This window comes from Aquarana catesbeiana, linkage group LG04, assembly GCF_042186555.1.
Source record: "Aquarana catesbeiana isolate 2022-GZ linkage group LG04, ASM4218655v1, whole genome shotgun sequence".
Taxonomy (NCBI): Eukaryota; Metazoa; Chordata; class Amphibia; order Anura; family Ranidae; genus Aquarana; species Aquarana catesbeiana.
This window is the reverse complement of record NC_133327.1, coordinates 91,851,868-91,869,073: the sequence shown is the minus strand read 5'-3', so window position 1 is coordinate 91,869,073 and position 17,206 is coordinate 91,851,868. Positions and strand designations below refer to the sequence as shown.

The 17,206-nt window shown below is 42.2% G+C and overlaps 1 protein-coding gene across 2 annotated transcripts in view; it reads right to left on the bottom strand.

The window, feature by feature from the left end:
* ROCK2 (Rho associated coiled-coil containing protein kinase 2) overlaps window positions 1-6,765 on the bottom strand; it is a 240,971-nt gene extending 234,206 nt beyond the window's left edge. For both annotated transcript variants that reach the window (XM_073625371.1, XM_073625372.1), the window contains exon 1: window positions 6,023-6,765. In XM_073625371.1, coding sequence (XP_073481472.1) covers window positions 6,023-6,121 — 99 coding nt within the window. In that variant the 5' untranslated portion in view covers window positions 6,122-6,765. The remainder of the gene's footprint in view (window positions 1-6,022) is intronic.
* Between the last annotated feature and the right edge of the window lie 10,441 nt (window positions 6,766-17,206).

The following is a 17,206-nucleotide window of genomic DNA, read 5'->3' as shown; positions in this document are numbered from 1 at the left end:
CCAAACAGGAAGTGAGAGGAAATCCCTGAAAATTAAGGGAATCTCTTGGGGACCTACAGGTCACTAACAGGGATAAAGACAGGTGTTCTGATCCATCTCCCCTCAATCCAAAAAAAAAAAAAAATGCCTTTAATTATACTTTAAAATGACCACACATACTCACAACCTTCACAGATATATATTGTCTAATAATTCTCATCCCCTCGCTCAAAACTTCGTAGGCACAAAATGATCTTTCATGATTGGTCGCTGCTCATGAGAACATGTGACAAGTCGAGATGACCAACGAGGAGGGGAATCCGCACTGGCCTATCAGTCAATACCGGTTGGTTTTCAGCTTTGCTCTTGTGAAACATTAATTACTGAGAGCAATGCTGCTGAAATAAACACTGGCAATACGAACACCTATTACAAAAGTTAGTGAGTGGTACTGGATTAATAATAGCGTGGGCCCTGGGCAGTTTCAATAAATTGATCTCCTGCCAGTTTGATTGGCTCATACATAAGAGACAGTGTACATAGACCTGCTTTAAAGCTAATTAGCAGTACATAGCCTGACTCTTCTCATGTCCACATGCTGCCTGGTGATTTTCTGCCTAAGAGGAGCAGGGGTGATTTCTGTATAGTTGCGCTAATTAATGGACAATGCCTTTCTCCTTCATGTTATGGCAAGTTATTTTCTATTATAACCATTTCATTCAAATAGGAATCTTTGCTTGCTCCCATTTAATGAAAACACTGCTCTTCAGTTGTGTCTGGACCTCCTGACTGAAGAGCATGTGTAGGAACACGATGCCAATATCACAGCATACCCATGATCACATTCCCTCCCTTAGTTTGTTAATGGACATGGTGACAAATAAGGATTGCTGTTACAATTTTAGGTTACTGCTCATTGATCCCTAGATATCGGAGGATTCCAACTCTTGACTGGGTTGCCAGGGTGTGCTCCTAGAGGAAGATGGAAAATCTGATGATCTACCCGCACAATACACGGGACCAATATAATAAAAAGAACCCAGGGGTTCCACATTCAATGGACACTCTAGCATTTAAGACTTCTGCCCCCAATAGGCCCCTGCCCCATTCCACTTTGGTCTCTACTGTACTGTGCCAATGCAGAGTTTCCATTCTCGAACCACGCACAAACCATCTTGGTCACCCAATTCCTTACCTTTCCCTCTGTTTATGGCAGTAGCAGGGCTTTCAGTCATCTCAATGCCTAGAGCTTTTCTCAGGATATCTTTCACAAGAATGTTTATTGAAATTCTAAGACATTCCTTTGTTGGTCGATGACGGTTGCCTTCTGTGCTGTCCCTATCTCAACGGTTATAAAGCAATAAAATTGTATTCTTTACAAATGGAGGTTATTGCAAGCCATATATTACATAGCGTCATGTGTCTTCCTACATTTTAGTGCAGGCCTGTACATCAGTGGACCAAAAATGCATAGAACTGCATTCAAGGCCCACGGATACTCCAATGTACAACTCACACTGCAGTAACTACCTGTGGAGATGAATGTGGGTGTGCCAACTGCTGCCAAAATGGGTACAAAGATCTGGGTTGTTCATGACTATGTAAGGGAATCTGTACAAAACAAGACCTCATGTAATCAAAGTATCAGCCAACAAAAAGTCTTTGTTGTCTCACAGGCCTTAAATTTAATTAATGGCTTTGGAGAAATAACATTTTCCAAAGTGCTCACAGAAATGAGAAGAAATTGTCACAATCTGGTATGTATAAGAGGGAAATATCAGGATAAGTATATGAGAGCAGTTATTGTAGAACCAATTTTAAAAAGGTGCACTACTTTGGTTCCCTATTTAGCAAGTCTTGAATGCCCAATAAGATTATACGTCGTGGATGTTTCTTGATATGCAATATGCATATGCTTGTTCTGGGTCAGGGACTCACCAAGTAGTGAAGAAGGTACAAGCATGACAGCCTGGGAGCATGCATTAAAAAAAGAAGTCAGAATTTTTTTTTAGGAGGAATAGAATAGCTGGTTTAAAGTAAAAGAAAAAAAGTCAAAGCCAAACACCCCCCCACCGAAAGCTCAGACAGGGGCCCTCTACCAAGATCATGGAGTGCATCTACAAATGTTCTTCAATCTTGGATACTGATATATGGGGCACATATATCCTTGTTTATCACATTTTAAGAAGCAGTTTATTGCTGTCCAAAATGAGCACACTCTGCATTTCATTCTCCAAAACCACACAGGAAAGTGTTGTGGGCAACCATTACGCCATTTGTTTAAGAAGAATCAATAATAATTCTGGGTAGCTACTTTTACCAGCCAATCGTCTCTTTAGTTTGGTCATGCTAAGCTTTTGTAAGCCAATTTCTAATAGGGATGTTATAAATTGCTGCACAAGTTATTGAATCCTTCCCAAGAAACCACAAAAGGTGCCCACATAAGGCCCAAGCTGTCACTCAGCCTATGAATCAGACTGGCACGTTCCCTTCATTCACGCATAAACCCTGTAAAAATATCTTTGTGGTAAGGTCACAGGAATCTGGTGACCACAATTCCTTTTTCGAATACGCTGTCATCTCCTAATTCCCAGCTTGGCACACATGCAGTTGTATTTACTGTTTGCCATCTTATGTTTTTGGGTACCTTATCACCACAACTAGCATATTGTATCAAATTCAAGCCCCAAAATTGATCACGGGCACATATGTACGTTACAATATTCAGATTTAACATGAAACCCGGAAGGCAATAAAAGCTTTAATGATCAGGGATTGCCCTGATATCAAATAGCTGATTAATAACCGCCAACAAGAGCTAATTAGCTTAAGTGACTAATCCCAGGCTAGTTCTGTATTAGCTGAACTGTCTGTATTGTTTTCTTTCTCTGCTGATTCCAAAAAGGTAGCCCTGCTGAAGTCTATGGAAGACTTTTGACCCCAAGTTGCTTTCCTTAGATATCAGCCCTGAACTTTGACATGTGAAGGCTTCCTATCCTGTAAGCAGCTTGGAGCTATTAAATAAAGTATTAACTAGCGACACTGATCCTGATAAACCAGTTGCCCAAAGAACTACAAGTAAACTGTTAATGCCTTTAAGCATACTTCCAGAGGAGGTTTTCCTAGCAAGCTCACACATTAGGTACCATACCAAAAATAAGATTATACAGACAGGGTTCAAAGGCATTCATAGATGTTAGAACAAGCACAAGGATCATTATTTCTATTAGCACATATAAAAGAAAAAAACTCCAGGCCATTTTAGCTTCCCAAACAATCACCACTGCTCCTCTGAGATGGAACAGTCAATCAGGTCAGGTTGTATCTACCTGAACAGTCGCCACAGTTTCTGCAAGATGGAACAGATAATTAGGCAGGTTGCATCATCCTGAACAAATGCCACCAGCCCTTTAAGATACAACCTGGCCAATCGATGCCCCATTTACCCAAGTAATTGCCACTGGCCCCTTGAGATACAACCTGGCCAGATGATTATTCCATTTACCCAAGCAATAGCCACTGGTCCTTCAAGACGGAATAGTAGATTGGCCAGGCTGTATCCACCCAAACAACTACCACTGGTCCCTCAAGATGGCAAGCTACATCTACCCAAACAATGGCAAGAAGGTCCCTCAAGATGGATTAGTCGATGGGCCAGGTTATACCTAAACAATTGCCAATGTTCCCAGGAGATGAAACAGCTGATTAGCCAGGTTGTATCTAGCTGATCAACTATTCTTTTTACCAAAGCAATTACAACTGGTTCCTCCATATGGAAAAGTTGTATGTATCCCAACAATTGTCACTGGTCCTTCAAAAAAGAATATTTCAGGTTGTCCCCAAACTGCAGCTTGGGGGCCAGATGTGGTCCTTTGCTTGCCTTTATCTGGCAGTTGAGGCACTATTCCTGCCACTGATACAAGACACTAGTCTGCCAACTGACATCAACAATGAGGTACCATTTCTCACACTGACGCCAACATTGGGGTGCTATTCCTCAAAAAAATACCAACGATGGGGCACAACTCCTCCCACTAATACCAAATGTGGTGATGTTTACTCCCACTGATGCCAGGAACATGTACACTCCCGAGGGCCCCCCTAAAGTCTGAAGGGCAATCAACTGGCCCTTTGTCTAGAAAGTTTGGAGACCCCTGAAATAGCTGATTGCTTTGGTAGATACAGTCTGGCCAATCGCCACTGGTGTCTCGAGAAGGAACAGTCAACGGAGTCAAAGGGCCGAGTTGTGTCTACCTGAACAACTGTCAATGCTCACAGAAGATGGAATAGTTGATTAGCTAGGATGTATATTCCTGAACAATCGCTACTGTCCCTTGAGATGGAAAGCTGTATCTACCTAAATAATTGCCCCGATTCCCTGAGATGGAACAGTCCATCAGCCAGGCTGTAGCTACTCTAACAATTGCCACTGGTCCCTCCAGAACAGTTGATCGGCCTGGTTGTATTCTTCTGAACAACTGCCACTGATGATTCACCAGGTTGTATCTATCCAAACAATCACTGCTGGTCCCTCGATATGGAACAGCAATAGATCAAGCAGGTTATATCTTCCTGGACAATCAATTGACGAAGCTGTATTCTCCCAAACCATCACTACGGTTTCTTCGAGATGAAGAACACAATAAAGCAGGGATATGCAATTAGCGGACCTCCAGCTGTTGCAAAACTACAAGTCCCATCATGCCTCTGCCTCTGGGTGTCATGCTTGTGATTGTCAGAGTCTTGCTATGCCTCATGGGAATTGTAGTTCTGCAACAGCTGGAGGTCCGCTAATTGCATATCCCTGCAATAAAGTCTTGTTCACTGCATAGGTATGTACTTTTACAAAAGTATGACAATGTATGTTTGTGCAATGTTCTGTGCAAAATAAAGAAAAAAAAATTTAGCTGGTGAATTGTGCAAACAAGCACACTGTAGTTTTGGCAGGCACTGGTCCATTTGATAAAGTTGGGGTTTTTAACTCATGGCCTGAAAAATCCTAAAGCATATTACAGAAGGGCCTTGCAATGCACCCCTGTCCCTCTGACCTAAGACTGCTAAAAGGCTCTGTTTAGCCTTACATGCAGAGTCCATAAAAGTCTGATGTCAGCATTCTACAAAGATTAGAAAGCCTGGTCCACTTGGTGTGTACCCAGTGCTTAAGTCAGGCTCAATAAACCCACCCCCACTGTCAGATCAGCTATATTCAAACACAGAATCGGATCAGGACCTCTGAGTGTTGTCAGCCAAAACAAGCAGATGCCTGATCGTTTAGTGCATCTTGAGGCCCATGTGCAATATCCAACCATCCAGATGTCAAGGAACCACACATTCCAGCAAACCAGTTTGTGTGGTCCCACATGCAACAGAGCCCCTGCAGTCTGCAACCATCCAGATGTCAAGGAACCACACGTTCCAGCAAACCAGTTCGTGTGGTCCCACATGCAACAGAGCCCCTGCAGTCTGCAACCATCCAGCTGTCAAGGAAGTGGAATCACAGATTTTAGCACACCTGTTCTTGTAGCCCTATATTCAATAGAGCCTAGCACTTTGCAGCCACCCAGCTGACAAAGAACTACAAATCCCAGCACACCAGTTTTTGTAGTCCCACATGTAATAGAGCCCAGCACTCTGCAACCATCCAACTGTCAAGGGACTACAAATCCCAGCACACCAGTTCTTGTAGTTCCACGTGCAACAGAGCCCAGCATTCGGAAGCCATCCAGCTGTCACGGAACTACAAATCCCAGCACACCAGTTCTTGCATTCCCACAGCTGGTTTGAACTTTTCCTGAGGATACATGAACCCACCACCAGTCCAACTCAATACCAAAACAACCTCAAAATCCCTGCCAACATTTACACAAGAAGAAGTTCAACTGACTAATTTAATTTGAGCTCTTTTTTCATCTGGGACCCCCAATGCCAGTTTAAAATCTGAGACCTTGGGCTACAAAAGTGGCAATCTGGGGAAACCCCATTCCAGGTCACACATCCATAACAATACAGGTAAGGCCAGATGACCATCCAGGTTGTTACTCACCAGCAGGCTCTCCACGTTGATGGGTGAGCGGGGGTTCCTCAGTATGGTCTCCAGCTTCTCCTGCCTGCTGGTCATCCACCCTCCTGGGGAGCCTGACATGTTGGCTGCTGGGGTAGTCTAGATTCTATACAATGGAGGTTCTATAGAAAGTCCCACCTGGATGAAGGGAAGCCACCTTCACCCTGACATGGGGACATCAGCCTGCACCCCAAAGGCAGCCTCAGTCCAGCATAGGCTAGAGGAGAAGTCCATGCAGAGAGGACCTCTTCCATGGGCTGGGGGGGGAGGCTCTCTCAGCGTGTGCCCAGCGAGGGCTCCATGATCACACCGCTGGGGGTCCAGGGAGGAGGAAAGTTTTGCTGGATCGATGCAGGGAAGGGGGGACCCCCCGGATCTCTGGTCCTGACCCCCGAGGGTAGCCGGTAACAGGAAGTATTGTAGGACCGGCAGAAAGTCCTGATCGCCTGTCCCAGCAGTGCCGCTGGCCGCTTCTTCTTCTTCCTCTCCGTGCGGTAGAGGCGCCTCTTGTGCCCCCTCCTCTTCCTCCGGGGGCAGGATCTGCTCTGTCCCCCCTCCCTCCCGCCTGCAGATCACCTCCCGGCCACGGGGGATGCCGCCTGCCCGCCTAGATAACCCCTCCTCGGTGCCCTAAACGACCCGGTGTATGGGACGTGTGTACCGCCTCGGTGCCGCTGCCTTCCCGGCGTGCCTAGTCAGGCGGGGATCGCTGTCAGTGCCGGCCTCCTACAGCCGCAGACCCTCCTCTTCCTGCACACACCATACACACCCATGGAGGGAAAGAGGATGGCTGGGACATCGCTCATCCACTAAACTTTACCCCATCACATCGCCTGGCCCAGCCCGATGGCATGTCAGCCATGTGTCGTCCCAACAGCCTGTGTATGTACAGGGCTGAGATCTGCCTGAAAATGCGACTGCCTGTCATGGTAATCCTGTGGCTTCAGTTCTTTGAGTTGCTCATTAAGAACAAGTATGCGATCAGGGCTTCCTCCAACATTCCAGACCTTTATACTTTCTCCTCTATACAACATTCCCGATCTCCATACTTTTCCTCAACTTTCCTGATCTCCATACTTTTCCTCAACTTTCCTGATCTAATACTTTTCATACAACTCTCCTGATCTCCATACTTTTCCTCAACTTTCCTGATCTCCATACTTCCTCTTGTCTGCAACTTTCATGATCCCCATACTTTTCCTACAACTTTCATGATCCCCATACTTTTCCTACAACTTTCATGATCCCCATACTTTTCCTACAACTTTCATGATCCCCATACTTTTCCTACAACTTTCATGATCCCCATACTTTTCCTACAACTTTCATGATCCAGATACTTTTCCTACAACTTTCCTGATCCCCATACTTCCTCTTGTCTGCAACTTTCATGATCCCCATACTTTTCCTCAACTTTCCTGATCTCCATACTTTTTCTACAAATTTCATGATCCCCATACTTTTCCTTTAATTTTCATGAACTCCATACTTTTCCTACAACTTTCATGATCCCCATACTTTTCCTACAACTTTCATGATCTCCATACTTTTCCTACAACTTTCATGAACTCCATACATTTCCTACAACTTATATGATCTCCAAACTTTTCCTACAACCGTCATGATCCTCATACTTTTCCTACAACTTTCCTGATCCCCATACTTCCTCTTGTCTGCAACTTTCATGATCCCCATACTTTTCCTCAACTTTCCTGATCCCCATACTTTTTCTACAAATTTCATGATCCCCATACTTTTCCTTTAATTTTCATGAACTCCATACTTTTCCTACAACTTTCATGATCCCCATACTTTTCCTACAACTTTCATGATCTCCATACTTTTCCTACAACTTTCATGAACTCCATACATTTCCTACAACTTATATGATCTCCAAACTTTTCCTACAACCGTCATGATCCTCATACTCTGCTTCGTCCAACACCCCCTCTACCCACTAACTCACTCACTGCCCAAGAGATTGCCAATCACTTCAAAGACAAGATCGATGCAATTCGTGAGGACATCTCCACTGTGCGTACGTCTTCCCCACCCATCATACCTTGCCCAGCAGCACATTCAACACTCTCCTCTTTTGAATTGGCTACTACGGAAGAGGTTACAAAAATTTTCTCGGATGCCCACCTAACCAATTGTCCCTTGGATCCTGTTCCCTCACAACTTCTACGGTCACCCTCTTCTTCTATCCTATGCTCCCTCACCCACATCTTCAATCTCTCCCTTTCTAGTGGCATTTTCCCCTCCCCTCTAAAACATGCACAGATCACTCCCATTCTTAAAAAGCCCTCACTGGACCCTACCGACCTGAACAACTTAAGACCCATCTCATTACTCCCATTCACCTCTAAACTTCTAGAACGCTTAGTCTACAACCGTCTTAGCTCCTACCTCAATGAAAATAACCTTCTTGACCCCTTACAGTCTGGCTTTCGCTCGCAGCACTCCACGGAAACTACCTTACTAAAACTCACTAACGATTTACTAACTGCTAAAACCAACAGCCAGTACTCCATACTCCTACTACTTGACCTCTCTGCGGCCTTTGATACTGTTGACCACCCGCTCCTTCTCAATAAACTACATTCCCTTGGCCTCTGAGATTCTGCTCTATCCTGGTTCTCTGGCTATTTATCACAGCGCTCCTTCAGTGTCAACTACAACTCTGTCTCCTCCTCCTCTCCATTGCCCCTTTCTGTGGGGGTCCCCCAAGGCTCGGTTCTTGGACCCATTCTCTTCTCTATCTACACCTCCTCCCTTGGTCACTTAATAACTGCCCACGGCTTCCAATACCACTTATACGCTGATGACACCCAAATCTATCTGTCTACTCCTCACCTCACTCCTTCAGTCTCCTCCCGCATTACTAACTTACTAACTGACATATCAGCATGGATGTCGCACCACTTCCTTAAACTAAATCTCTCTAAAACTGAGCTATTAATATTCCCCCCTGGCCGTGCCCCCCTCCATGACTTTTCCATCAAAATCAACAATGCAACCATCAGTCCCTCCCCTCACGCCAGGGTACTAGGTGTAATCCTAGACTCTGACTTGTCATTTCAGCCTCAAATCCAATCGCTGTCAAAAGTTTGTAGAATTCACCTCCGTAACATCTCTAAAATTCGCCCTTTTTTTAACAAATGAAACCACCAAGCTGATCATTCACTCCCTTGTTATCTCTCGCCTTGACTATTGCAACTCCCTTCTCATTGGCCTACCGCTCCATAGGCTATCCCCTCTTCAGTCTATCATGAATGCTGCTGCCAGACTTATCCACCTTACCAACCGCTCAGTGTCTGCCAACCCTCTACTTCAATCCCTACACTGGCTCCCAATCACCCAGCGAATTAAATTCAAAATTCTAACCACAACATACAAAGCCATTCACAACTCTGCCCCAAGCTACATCACTAATCTTGTCTCCAAATATCGCCCAAATCGACCCCTCCGCTCTTCTCAAGACCTCCTGCTTTCAAGCTCTCTCATCTCTTCCTCCCATGCTCGTCTCCAGGATTTCTCCAGAGCCTCTCCCATCCTCTGGAACTCGCTACCTCCATCTATCCGGCTATCCCCTACTCTTGCTACCTTCAGGCAATCCCTGAAAACTCATCTCTTCAGGAAAGCCTATCATGTCTCCAACTAATCTCCTACCACTTCCACCAGCTCATTCCCCACAGTTACAACCTTTTGTACCACTTGCCCCACCCTATTAGATTGTAAGCTCTTCTGAGCAGGGCCCTCTTAATCCTATTGTATTGTATTGTATTATAACTGTATTGTCTCCCTTTTATATTGTAAAGCTCTGCGTAAACTGTTGGCGCTATATAAATCCTGAATAATAATAATAATAATACTTTTCCTACAACTTTCCTGATCCCCATACTTCCTCTTGTCTGCAACTTTCATGATCCCCATACTTTTCCTCAACTTTCCTGATCTCCATACTTTTTCTACAACTTTACTGATCTCCATACTTTCTCTTCTCTGCAACAATCCTAATCCCCATACCTTTCGTACAACTTTCCTGATCTCCATACTTTCCCTACAACTTTCCTGATCCCCATACTTTTTCTACAACTTTCCTGACCTCCATACTTCCTCTTCTCTGCAACAATCCTGATCCCCATACCTTTCCTACAACTTTCCTGATCTCTATACTTTCCCTACAACTTTCCTGATCCCCATACCTTTCCTACAACTTTCCTGATCCATACTTCCTCTTCTTTGCAACATTCCTGATCTCTATACCTTTCCCACAACTTTCCTGATTCCCATACTTTTCCTACAACTTTCATGATCTCCATATTTTTTCTACAACTTTACTGATCTCCATACTTTGCCTACAACTTTCCTGATTCCCATACTTTCCCTACAACTTTCCTGATCTCCATACTAAGCTCTTCTGAGCAGGGCCCTCTTAATCCTATTGTATTGTATTGTATTATAACTGTATTGTCTCCCTTTTATATTGTAAAGCTCTGCGTAAACTGTTGGCGCTATATAAATCCTGAATAATAATAATAATAATAATACTTTTCCTACAACTTTCCTGATCCCCATACTTCCTCTTGTCTGCAACTTTCATGATCCCCATACTTTTCCTCAACTTTCCTAACCTCCATACTTTTTCTACAACTTTACTGATCTCCATACTTTCTCTTCTCTGCAACAATCCTGATCTCTATACATTTCCTACAACTTTCCTGATCTCCATACTTTTTCTACAACTTTTATGAACTCCATACTTTCTCTTCTCTGCAACAATCTTGATCCCCATACCTTTCCTACAACTTTCCTGATCTACATACTTTCCCTACAACTTTCCTGATCCCCATACTTTTTCTACAACTCTTCTGATCTCCATACTTCCTCTTCTTTGCAACATTCATGATCTCCATACTTTTCCCACAACTTTCCAGATCCTCATACGTTTCCCACAACTTTCCTGATCGCTATATTTTTCAAACAACATTCCTGATCTGATTCCCATACTTCCTCTTCTCTGCAACTTTCCCGATTCCCATACATTTCCTACAACTTTCCTGATCTCCATAATTTTCCTACAACTTTCAGGATCCCCATACTTTTCCTACAACTTTCATGATCCCCATACTTTTCCTACAACTTTCATGATCACCATACTTTTCCTACAACTTTCCTGATCTCCATACTTTCCCTACAACTTTCCTGATCCCCATACTTTTTCTACAACTTTTCTGATCTCCATACTTCCTCTTCTCTGCAACAATCCTGATCCCCATACCTTTCCTACAACTTTCCTGATCTCCATACTTCATCTTCTTTGCAACATCCCTGATCTCCATATCTTTCCCACAACTTTCCTGATTCCCATACTTTTCCTACAACTTTCATAATCCCCATACTTTTCCTACAACTTTCATGATCCCCATACTTTTCCTACAATATTCCCAATCTCCATACTTTTTCTACAACTTTCCTAACCTCCATACTTTTTCTACAACTTTCCTGACCTCCATACTTTTTCTACAACTTTCCTGACCTCCCTACTTTTTCTACAACTTTACTGCTCTCCATACTTTCTCTTCTCTGCAACAATCCTGATCCCCATACCTTTCCTACAACTTTCCTGATCTCCATACTTTCCCTACAACTTTCCTGATCCCCATACCTTTTCTACAACTTTCCTGATCTCCACACTTCCTCTTCTCTGCATCAGTCCTGATCCCCATACCTTTCCTACAACTTTCCTGATCTCCATACTTCCTCTTCTTTGCAACATTCCCGATCTCCATACTTTTCCCACAACTTTCCAGATCCTCATACATTTCCCACAACTTTCCTGATCACTATACTTTTCCTACAACTTTCAGAATCCCCATACTTTTCCTACAACTTTCATGATTCCCATACTTTATCTACAACTTTCATGATCCCCATACTTTTCCTACAATATTCCTAATCTCCATACTTTCCCTACAACTTTCCTGATCTCCATACATTTTCTACAACTTTACTGATCTCCATACTTTCTCTTCTCTGCAACAATCCTGATCTCTATACATTTCCTACAACTTTCCTGATCTCCATACTTTCCCTACAACTTTCCTGATTCCCATACTTTTCCTACAACTTTCATAATCCCCATACTTTTCCTACAACTTTCATGATCCCCATACTTTTCCTACAATATTCCCAATCTCCATACTTTTTCTACAACTTTCCTAACCTCCATACTTTTTCTACAACTTTCCTGACCTCCATACTTTTTCTACAACTTTCCTGACCTCCCTACTTTTTCTCCAACTTTACTGCTCTCCATACTTTCTCTTCTCTGCAACAATCCTGATCCCCATACCTTTCCTACAACTTTCCTGATCTCCATACTTTCCCTACAACTTTCCTGATCCCCATACCTTTTCTACAACTTTCCTGATCTCCACACTTCCTCTTCTCTGCATCAGTCCTGATCCCCATACCTTTCCTACAACTTTCCTGATCTCCATACTTCCTCTTCTTTGCAACATTCCTGATCTCCATACTTTTCCCACAACTTTCCAGATCCTCATACATTTCCCACAACTTTCCTGATCACTATACTTTTCCTACAACTTTCAGAATCCCCATACTTTTCCTACAACTTTCATGATTCCCATACTTTATCTACAACTTTCATGATCCCCATACTTTTCCTACAATATTCCTAATCTCCATACTTTCCCTACAACTTTCCTGATCTCCATACTTTTTCTACAACTTTACTGATCTCCATACTTTCTCTTCTCTGTAACAATCCTGATCTCTATACATTTCCTACAACTTTCCTGATCTCCATACTTTTCCTAAAATTTTCATGATCTCCATACTTTTTCTACAACTTTTATGAACTCCATACTTTCTCTTCTCTGCAACAATCTTGATCCCCATACCTTTCCTACAACTTTCCTGATCTACATACTTTCCCTACAACTTTCCTGATCCCCATACTTTTTCTACAACTCTTCTGATCTCCATACTTCCTCTTCTTTGCAACATTCATGATCTCCATACTTTTCCCACAACTTTCCAGATCCTCATACGTTTCCCACAACTTTCCTGATCGCTATATTTTTCAAACAACATTCCTGATCTGATTCCCATACTTCCTCTTCTCTGCAACTTTCCCGATTCCCATACATTTCCTACAACTTTCCTGATCTCCATAATTTTCCTACAACTTTCAGGATCCCCATACTTTTCCTACAACTTTCATGATCCCCATACTTTTCCTACAACTTTCATGATCACCATACTTTTCCTACAACTTTCCTGATCTTCATACTTTCCCTACAACTTTCCTGATCCCCATACTTTTTCTACAACTTTCCTGATCTCCATACTTCCTCTTCTCTGCAACAATCCTGATCCCCATACCTTTCCTACAACTTTCCTGATCTCCATACTTCATCTTCTTTGCAACATTCCTGATCTCCATATCTTTCCCACAACTTTTCTGATTCCCATACTTTTCCTACAACTTTCATAATCCCCATACTTTTCCTACAACTTTCATGATCCCCATACTTTTCCTACAATATTCCCAATCTCCATACTTTTTCTACAACTTTCCTAACCTCCATACTTTTTCTACAATTTTCCTGACCTCCATACTTTTTCTACAACTTTCCTGACCTCCCTACTTTTTCTACAGCTTTACTGCTCTCCATACTTTCTCTTCTGTGCAACAATCCTGATCCCCATACCTTTCCTACAACTTTCCTGATCTCCATACTTTCCCTACAACTTTCCTGATCCCCATACCTTTTCTACAACTTTCCTGATCTCCACACTTCCTCTTCTCTGCATCAGTCCTGATCCCCATACCTTTCCTACAACTTTCCTGATCTCCATACTTCCTCTTCTTTGCAACATTCCTGATCTCCATACTTTTCCCACAACTTTCCAGATCCTCATACATTTCCCACAACTTTCCTGATCACTATACTTTTCCTACAACTTTCAGAATCCCCATACTTTTCCTACAACTTTCATGATTCCCATACTTTATCTACAACTTTCATGATCCCCATACTTTTCCTACAATATTCCTGATCTCCATACTTTCCCTACAACTTTCCTGATCTCCATACTTTTTCTACAACTTTACTGATCTCCATACTTTCTCTTCTCTGCAACAATCCTAATCCCCATACCTTTCGTACAACTTTCCTGATCTCCATACTTTCCCTACAACTTTCCTGATCTCCATACTTCCTCTTCTTTGCAACGTTCCTGATTTCCATACTTTTCCCACAACTTTCCAGATCCTCATACGTTTCCCTCAACTTTCCTGATTGATATATTTTTCCTACAACATTCCTGATCTGATTCCCATACTTCCTCTTCTCTGCAACTTTCCTGATTCCCATACCTTTCCTACAACTTTCCTGATCTCCATAATTTTCCTACAACTTTCAGGATCCCCATACTTTTCCTACAACTTTCATGACCCCCATACTTTCCCTACAACTTTCCTGATCTCCATACTTTTTCTACAACTTTCCTGATCTCCATACTCCCTCTTCTATGCAACAATCCTGATCCTCATACTTCCTCTTCTTTGCAACATTCCAGATCATCATACATTTCCCACAACTTTCCTGATTCCCATACTTTTCCTACAACTTTCCTGATCCCCATACTTTTCCCTCAACTTTCCTGAACTCCATACTTCCTCTTCCCTACAATTTTCCTGATCCACGTAACTTCTTTTTTCTCCAACGTTCCTGATCTCCATACTTTTCCTACAACCTTCCTGATCTTTCTTAATCCCCATACTTCCTCTTCCCTACATCCTAATCCCCATACTTCCTCTTTCGTACAACTTTCCTGATCCCCATACTTTCCCATCCTTACAACTTTTCTGATCTCCTACTTTTCCAACAACTTTCTTGATCGCCATACTTCCTCTTCCCTACAACTTTCCTGATCTCCATACTTTCCCTACAACTTTCCTGATCCCTATACTTTTCCTACAACTTTGCTAATCTCCATACTTCCTTTTCTCTGCAACTTTCCTAATCCCCGTACTTCCTCTTCCCTACAACTTCCCTGATCCCCATACTTTTTCTTCCCTACAACTTTCCTGATTCCCATACTTTCTCTTCCCTACAACTTTCCTTATCTGCATAATTTCTTTTTCCTTCATCATTCATGATCATTGTCCTTTCATTGTCCCTGATCTCCATATTTTCCCTACAACTTTCCTGATCCCCATACTTTCTCTTTCCTTCATCGTTCCTGATCATTGTCCTTTCTTTTCTATACAACACTCCTGATCCCCATACTTTCCCTTTTTTCCAGCTTTCCTGATATTTATATTTGCTCCACTCTCCAACTTTCCTGATTGCCATACTTTTTTTTTTCTCCAACATTCCTGATCTCTATACTTCCTCATCTCTGCAACTTTCCCGATCCCCATACTTTCTTTTTTCTCCAACGTTCCTGATCCCCTGCTCTTTCTTTTCTGTACAACGCCCCTGATCCCCATACTTTCTCTTTTCTCCATACTTTCTCTTCTTCCCAACTTTCTTAATCTACATATTTTTTCTTTTCTCCAGCAATTCTAATCCCCACACTTCCTCTTTTCTACATCTTCCATATATTTTTTTTCTTCTCTACAATTTTTTTGTTCTCCATACGTTCTCTGTTCTACAACTGTCCTAATCCATACTTTTTCCTCTCAACAACTTGAGACTGGTCCCCATACTTTCTCTTTTCTCCAACTTCCTGATATCCTATATTTACTCTTCTGTACAACTTTCCTGATCTCCACACTTTTTCTTTACTACAACTTTCCTGATTTCCTTACTTTCCCTTCCTTCAACATTCCTGATCTCCAAACATTTTGTTTTTTTGCAACTGTCCAGATCTCAACACTTTTCTTTACAACTTTCTTGATCTCAGTACTTTCTATACTTTGTCCTTTCTGCAATGTTCCTGATCTCCATACGTTCTCTGCTCTACAACTTTCCTGATCCACATACTTTCTCTTCTCTACAGTATTTTTGATTCCCACATGTCCTCTTTTTTACAGCTTTCCTGATCCCTGTACTTTCCCTTTTCTCTACTTTTCATGATCCCCATACTTTCTGATCTCTCTTTCTACAATATTCCTGATCTCTACACTTTCTCTTCTCTACAACTTTCCCGATCCCCATACTTTCTCTTTTCTACAATTTTTCTGATCTCCATTCTTTCTTTTTTCTCCAACATTCCTGATCTCTATACTTTACCTTTCCTTTAACTTTCCTGACTCTATACTTGTATGCTACAATGTTCCTGATTTCTGTTCTTTCTCTTACCTGCAACTTTCCGGATTCCTATACTTTCTATTTTCTAAAAATTTCCTGATCCATCTACTTTTTCTTCTCTGCAATGTTCTTGATTTCAATGGTTTCTCTTTTCCACAATTTTCCTGATCCATATACTCTTTTTCCAACTTTCATAATCCCCATAATTTCTCTTTTCTACATATATCCTGATCTCCATACCTTCTCTTTCCTACAATATTACTGATCTCCACACTTTCTCTTCTCTCTAGTTTTGCTAATCTCCATACTTTCTTTTGTGTTCCTGATTTCTATACTTTTATTTTCTCTCTAACTTTCCTGATCTCCATACTTTTGCTTCTCTCCAACGTTCCTGATATCTATACTTTTTTTTTTTTCAATAACATTTCAGATCTCCATACATTCTCTTTTCTTCATAGTTTTTGATCTTCATGAATTCTTTTCTCATCTCCACACTTGTTCCAAGTCACAGATTGAAGCCAAAGGGTCAGTGTAACAATCAGGCAATTTACATTTCAGGGGAGATCAGCAATGGCAGCCTCTGTGTTCCTCTCCTGAAGGAAGAGAGCATGGAGCAGAGTTCTGTCCATTTGTAGACAGAGCCGTTGATTTACTAAGGAGGGTGGGGGGGTAAAAGCTGTTCACTTTTCTGAAAGAATGCAGGTAATTAAAGTGTAAGTAAACCCCCCTATCGTTTTCAACCAAGGAAACTGCCATCTTGGCCTCTGTTTAATCTACAACTGCCATGATTCTGCACATGTGATCAGTTATGACACCAGCCATTGGATGGTTTGAAAGTTTGGTTGAGAGCACAACCAATGGGAGTGTTACATTT